The sequence below is a fragment of the Pyxicephalus adspersus genome, chromosome 2 (assembly GCF_032062135.1).
Source record: "Pyxicephalus adspersus chromosome 2, UCB_Pads_2.0, whole genome shotgun sequence".
NCBI classification, from domain to species: domain Eukaryota; kingdom Metazoa; phylum Chordata; class Amphibia; order Anura; family Pyxicephalidae; genus Pyxicephalus; species Pyxicephalus adspersus.
The window spans coordinates 62,363,201-62,370,295 of record NC_092859.1 but is presented as its reverse complement, the minus strand read 5'-3'; the positions used below and the strand labels follow the sequence as shown (position 1 = coordinate 62,370,295).

The window sequence follows — 7,095 nt, the reverse complement described above, 5'->3', positions numbered from 1 at the left end:
AAGCAAATGCTTGGAGTATAACTTTAATATTGAAATGAATTTAGGTATGGTTGTACAGTTCTGAATAGGGTCAGTAAACATTGTGGACTATGCTGGAAGGAAAGTATAACACCCAATAAGGACTGCTCACGGGGTGGGTGGAAATGAAATAAAAGATATACTGTAAAAGTAGAACTATAATTTCGCTTTGCAACTCGGCGAGCAGGCAGGTCTTTTCTTATAGAAACAGATACACAATGTTCCTTCTGCAATAAAGAACCTGCCTGGATGCAATGTTTTAGTTTTAAGATATAGTTTGGTTTTAAGGAGTGAAAATTTATCATACATTTACAACACCCAAAACAACCTATAGCGGAACTTGTGAATGTGACAGCAGACATCGAACTAATGAGGATGTGAACCTTGTTTTGCTCTAGGAGGTCAAAAAATGTTTGAAATAAGTAAGACTTGAATGCATCAGAGTGAAAAATATTTAATGTATATAAGGTATGGTTAGATTTTCCAACAAATATTCCTCCAAAAACATGGCACGAACATGGTCTCAGATTATGAGGACTGATGTTAACTCAGTTCAGATGTTTTTACTGGTCATTCTCATACATGGCTGGGTCCTTTCTCTTAAGTCTCTCATGCTCTCTTGTTCCCCAGTTGTAAGTTAAATATGCAAAAGCAAAGGCTGAAAAAAAGAAAGAAAGCAAAATATAGAGGTAATCAGAATTATTTCATGACATTAGCATAGTGTTTAACAAAAGGAACACTCTGCCTTTTCTGAATTCCCCATTGCTGCATTGGGTTTACCTGGGAAATAGGACAGATTTGCAGCACAAGTATATTACGGATACATATAATTGATTTAAAAACTGACCACACTGAAAGCAGCACCTAGAAACAGGTCTGAATCCTTCAAATATATAATGGGACTTGTACAAGCCAAGTGATATAAGTGTCACCTGCACTCCCAATGATCCAATATTTAAATAATGGGAACAAATTAGAAAGAGAAAAGTAAAGAGGGGGAAGTCTTCATTCTCAGCTTGGGACTCATGAGGTTGAGGCTGCTGCTTCTAATGCCCCCTAATGGGTAAAGATGTGGAATATTTTATGAAGGAGCAAGGTAGCGCAAACCTAGGGATTGCTGCATCTTGAAGAACACAAATTATAGTGGATGTGCAGGAAAAAGCAATTCACCCTTGTTGTACCTCACTCTTAACCAGGTGCAACACATCTCCTCACATATGCTGTGCTATCTGGAACAGATCAGGAATATATGTCTGACTTAACAAATGTATAGGTTCCTGGTCCTAATAATAAAAAAATCAAAACCCAAGGAATGTGCTTCCAACGCAAATGCAATGCACAGGACCGCTCACCCTACTAAACAGGTTCAGGACTCCTGACTGCACAAGGGAAACACTTCTCCCAAAGGGCCTGATTTAATAAAGCTCTCCACTGGATAATATACACTTTCATCAATAAACCAGGGTGATCCAGCAAATCTGAAATGGATCGGGTCGAGGATTGAAAAGATTTGATAACAAATAGCAAAATACTTAAGAAAAACATTCCATGTTTGCTGGATCAACCAGGTTCACTGATGAAAGGGTATCTTCTCCAGTCTTGGAGAGCTTCAATAAATCAGACCCATTGTATAGCACAGCTCCAGGAGGAATGCCATTCATCTCCTCCAAAATTGTACTAAGCAGCAAGTGAAAAATACACCAATAAACGTTGTAAATAGTGTATATGCATGGTGCCTTTTTATATATATTTTTAAATGGATTTTTTGATGGCTGATAGTGTCAAGAAAGGACCATTAGTATAGGATGTGTTAAAATTGACACTAGTCTACCAAAACCTATCCAGTAGGGTGACAACGTGGGAGCACAATTACATAGAGTGTTCTGAAAGAACCTGAATGAAAAGTCAACAAGTATTTTAAAGGTATTCAGCAGATTTGGGGGTATTCAACTTTTATTTTTTTTTTTTTTTTTTAATACAGCAATCTAAAAGCAAAAATCATGATCCCATTCCCCTGCGTTTACAAGCTGAAGACCTTACAGCCTTTTTTATTTTTTTAAAATGTACTCCTGCTCCAGGAGTCCTAAAGAGTACAGCTCTCTCTCCACAGAAATGAAGAGGACCACAATGCATATAAAGAGGAGTTTTCTGGATGAAAGGCTCTGCAACCAAGCAATGTTGGCCCTAACAAGGGCAGGATAATGAGGTTTATGGTTGCTCTTTACCATGTTAATGCCTTAATATTTGAGTGATTGGGTTAATGTAGACTATAAATGTTTTTTTACCAGATAAGGTAGTTTCATCAATTTAACCCTTCATTTTACATACACGCAAAACAAAGGACAAATAGGGGTTGATTCTGAGACTTACGTGGCACTACTGTTAGGACATTTGAAGAGATCCTCCGAAACATATTAGGGATGCCTTTTGAAAAAAAGTTGGCAAATGCCCTCTGCTCAAAAGGAGACAAGGTGAAGGTGATGACATGTCGCACCTTAGCAAGGTCTCCGAAGTGCAGCCCCATGGTTTATTGCTGGATTAAACAAAAACAGCATCACATATTTGTTCAAATACTTTTCATGTACAAAAACAAAACCATACTGACACTACCTGTACATTATTAGGCTCTAAGGAGCTTTTAGTTGAATGCAAATATAAGATGCATTAAGAAAACCTGTGCAAGAAAAATATAGAAGCTGCCTTTGTTTACCTCTTCTATAAAATGTGGCTGTTATAATGATACAGTGAGTTTAATCTCTTCTAGAATGCTACCAGAATTATGTACAATTTGACTTTCACTAGCTGCATACTTGTTCTGATTCAGCCCTGATGATAGAGACAACTAGGTAACTAGAATTTAATCCAAAGGTTGCAATGGCAGCCTATACATTTCTTCCTGCAAAGATTTTCTTTATATTGATCTCTTTTAGCAATGATTTAACTCAAAAATATCCATTTTTATTTTCTTTAAAAATAAAAGCCCTATTTTTCTCTCTGACCTTAACCAAAATGATCACAGACAGAAAGCAGTTTTTCAGTGACCTGTGTAAGCTCATTAAAGCGTACCTAAACTCAACATTTTTACTTTACTTAGAAGGGTAGACAACCCTACAATATAAAGAAAAAAAGTGCAAAAAAAAAAAAGGGTGCAGCACTGCCCCTTTTAAGTCTTGATCTCCATGACTTAATAAGAGCACAGAGTCTCCTGGAACACCTACGTCAGGCACCCCTTCACGCTCCTTCTCTGCATGCCTGACTCTCCTCACATTGCTCTGCATCAGTAGACCTCTAATCAGCATCATTAAGTTACTTGGACAGAATAAACTGATTTATATTTACGACTATATGCTTTTAAAAAAACATGGATAATGGCAGGCAATTGTTGCCCAGAGATGGGCGTTAAAGGTTGAAGCTAATATGTGGATGTGGTTAGGGCAAATTCAAGTTTCTCAGTGAAGTGTGAAATTTACGTAAAACAACCTCACTTGTGTCTAAGCTCTGGATTATATAAATAGACTACAATGTGACTTTCACCAAAGTGAATTTCTGAGTATGCAATTCTTCCCATCATATACCTGGCCTGAATGAGCCAGGTTAGTGACAGGTTTATTATAATGGATGAATGACATATTATAACTCCTAAATATTTTCATAGAATGAGATCCATCTCAATCTCTACTCACAAAACACCAATACAAACACATTTTTTGTTTACTTTATATGAATTCAGTAACAACACACAAATATTTCTGCCTAACTAGGAAAACATGTCCTGGGACTAACAACATTTTCTCTCTCTATGCTTTGCATTTGGATTGACCACCAAAGAAATACGTAAAGCACTCCAGGGGACACAGGAAGCCGCGTCCTATACTGGCCATTATGACACATAGACAATTACAGGAAAGAATGTTTAGAACACCCGTAATGCTTGCACGTTCTACGACACCTCATAGGTAAGGTTGTGTGCAATTCTCCATAACTGCTTAACATCCATAACATTACCATGCTGAACTCCATAACATATTATATGCCGGACTGCTAGCACACTCACCTTGCCTCAATGCCAAGATCAGGTCACAACAAGGACTTCCGCTCGCACGGACTTCACCTCCGGAAGAAACGCGTGTCACGTGAATACAGTATTGCAGGAGAACGCGCGCCCCCTGCTTACCAAACTGTAGAAGGCGTCTCCTAGGAATATGTACGCCCCCTGCTGCCTGGCCGAAAGAAAGCACCGAATTGCACTGGGGTAGGTTGTGCACTGAACGCGCTTATAATGAAAATCTGCATTCCCTAATATTGTACTCGTGTGTCAATGCTTAGGGCAGCAGGGTTCCGGACAAATGAGACAAATAGTTGGAATAGTGTACAGGTAAGCTTCAGGTTACATACAAGATAGAGACTGTAAGTTTGTCCTCAAAGCATACCTAAACTCACAATTTTCACTGTACATAAAAGGGTAGACAATCCTTTTATGTAAAGTAAAATTTCTTTTGGCGGCACCCGGACAAAGATGCTGGGACGACACGGGACCCGATGGAAGAGACCTCCGGACCGATCGACAGCTCTGCGATATTGAAAGTAAGTGTATTTTTTTTGTTTTGGGTGAGGCTTGAGTTGAATTTGCATGTAAGTCAGAACAGGTACATTATTTTAATAAATGAAATTAGGACAGATGTTTGTCTCAACATATGATTAGGTAACATGGCGTCAGTTACTGTATAAAATCCTCAGTGTGAGTTAATCACAAACATGTATGTCTAGGTGGAAGTTCCTCTTCAAGGTACAAGTTTTACATCCCACTTGTCAGCTCTTGATTTGAAATGGGAAAGGATTATCCAGCTCTTGTTGGAAGAGGGGAGCAGCGCTAAGCATCAACATTTACTAAATTAAAAATTCTTTATCCTCACCAATTCCCTCTTCTGGCCAATTGTTAGGGCATCAAAGGGCTCTTTAAAATTGAAGAATCATGAATAAATCTCTCCTCTCTTATCTGTGGTGTTCCGTACATTTGGAAAGTAGATCTATGTAAAGAAGGCTCAGTATCACCTCCAAATAGATAATTGCAGTATTGGCACACTTGTCTATAAACATTACCTGTTCTAAGGATAGAGGTGGGCACCAAATTACACAATCAGTGCCAAGTTAGAGCTGGTGGGAGATGTGTTGCATGGACTAGAATATGTATTGACAAAGAAATTGCAGCAGCCTCGAGATTGCATGTCAAATTTTCAGCTATACTAACAATAACCTGAAATAATCACGTGGCATAAAGGAGTACAGCTATGTTAATCCTGCAGGTGTTCCCAGGGCAATTTGATTTCTATGACCTTGGCACTACAGTAGTAAAAACAAATTTGCAATACTTTTGCAAGAAAATGTAAAATGTTATAGTCCTGTTGTTTTCTGTATGAACTAGTAGTACATCTTTGTGAAGGTAAAGAGCACATAAAAGAAAAATGGCAATGGGTGCTCAAATTCCATATGCTCAAAATGTCCTATCTTACTTTCTAAAAAAGTTCTCCCATTAGGGTTGCTTTATAAGTTACTATGTCTTTATTAATAGGAAGTTTACAGTACATTGTTTATCCATCCCTACAAAACTTTTAAAGTAATCCAAGGACTGAATCACCTTTTTTGGGGGAATATAAGGCTTCACGTTACTCAACATTAGTATTCCGTTTGGATACATTTTCCTTTTTACATGACCCAACACCTAGGCTTTTTACAACAAATAGAGGAAAGAACATACTGCCACTTTAGGAAAAAAAAAAAAGTCAGGTAGATGATGGGATCTGCACAAATACAAACCAGCTATAGTAATGAAAAAAGTTGCAGCATATGCATGCAGTAAGTGTTAAGTCCTGCTGGGACTTTCTATATGCAAAAGAGCATTAAAGGCAAAGTTTCCTGTTACATTAGTTGGTTAATGTTTTGAAGGACAACTGGTATTTTTGATTTACCTAAATTATTTCATGGGCAGACCTAACATTCTATAGTAACTTGTATACAATCAGTGCCTTCAGACTGTAAATTATGTTTAAGTTAAGGAGTTTACCATTAGTGAATGGGGCATTGCAATTATGTAAATATTACATTTTTATAGTAATAGTGGCTATTTCTGCACCAGTGGTTGGATTGACCATATTTTTGTAAAAGTAATGTACAGTCTTGGGGGGTGGGGTGTAAAATAAATGCCAAAGATCCTTTGGCTTTATAAGTTAACAGCACAAAAATACAATGTAGGAAATCCTGTGGACATTTAAAGGTACAGGTATTGATATCGCTTGACTTGGAGACCCTTTAATACCTTTTCTACCTTCAAAAGTTGAATATAAGGTAGATGCATGCAAAAACAGAAAACAGCAAGTCAAAATAATCAAGGAACACGGCATTGCATTTTCTATTTAATTGCTAATATTGTGGCAGCCAACATATTCCATTAGGAAAATACAGTGTCTAATCATCGATTAATTATAGCTGTGATTTAGACAGAGAACATAAAAATATAGTCACGTGATGTTACAGCTTATTCTTCTGAAACAAGACATTATACAGTGTAATTTAAATTACTGTGCACAACAGAAAATCTCCTCTCCCTCCCCAACAATAAATTAGAAAGTGTTGGAATTATATGGTACACAAACCCACCTATACTACCATTTATTTAAGGCCCTCTCGCCTATGCAAAAAAAGCTCCATATGTAAGAAAACATGAAATGTATACCTAAAGTGAGATGTTAAAAAAGCTGCATTCATAATAGGAGCTACAATAGTCAGATATTCCAAATCATATGGCAATAGCAATACTGTTCTTTACAACGAGAACATTCCAATGGATGTTCATAGAGCTACAAACACAATAAGAGCTCCAATGTTCAGATATTCCATATCCGCAATGTACATGCCTCTTATGCTGAGCAAAGTAAAGGCGAATTATGTAGCCTCAGCAGCAATACTTCTCTTTACAAATACAGTATGGGATGTCAAAGAGCATATTTTTAAAGCAGTGAATGTGGAATTCACCAAACACAGACCTCAGGTAAATATTCCCGATAAGTGTGTTTTATTACA

General features: G+C 37.4%; 1 protein-coding gene across 1 annotated transcript; it reads right to left on the bottom strand.

The window, feature by feature from the left end:
- Positions 1-452: 452 nt before the first annotated feature.
- Positions 453-4,205, bottom strand: UQCRQ (ubiquinol-cytochrome c reductase complex III subunit VII). The gene is made up of 3 exons (XM_072400876.1): positions 4,073-4,205; positions 2,389-2,551; positions 453-676 (listed from the first exon to the last, which is right to left on the bottom strand). Exons 2-3 carry the CDS (start codon positions 2,540-2,542, stop codon positions 582-584), a joined length of 249 nt encoding a protein of 82 aa, XP_072256977.1. The 5' UTR covers positions 2,543-2,551; positions 4,073-4,205; the 3' UTR covers positions 453-581.
- Positions 4,206-7,095: the final 2,890 nt, after the last annotated feature.

Excerpts from the sequence above, each read along its gene's own strand:
- UQCRQ (XM_072400876.1), bottom strand. The coding sequence starts at position 2,542 with ATGGGGCTGCACTTCGGAGACCTTGCTAAGGTGCGACATGTCATCACC. Across the intron at positions 677-2,388 it reads TGTCCTAACAGTAGTGCCAC|CCTTTGCTTTTGCATATTTA; the intron begins GTAAGTCTCAGA and ends TCTTTTTTTCAG.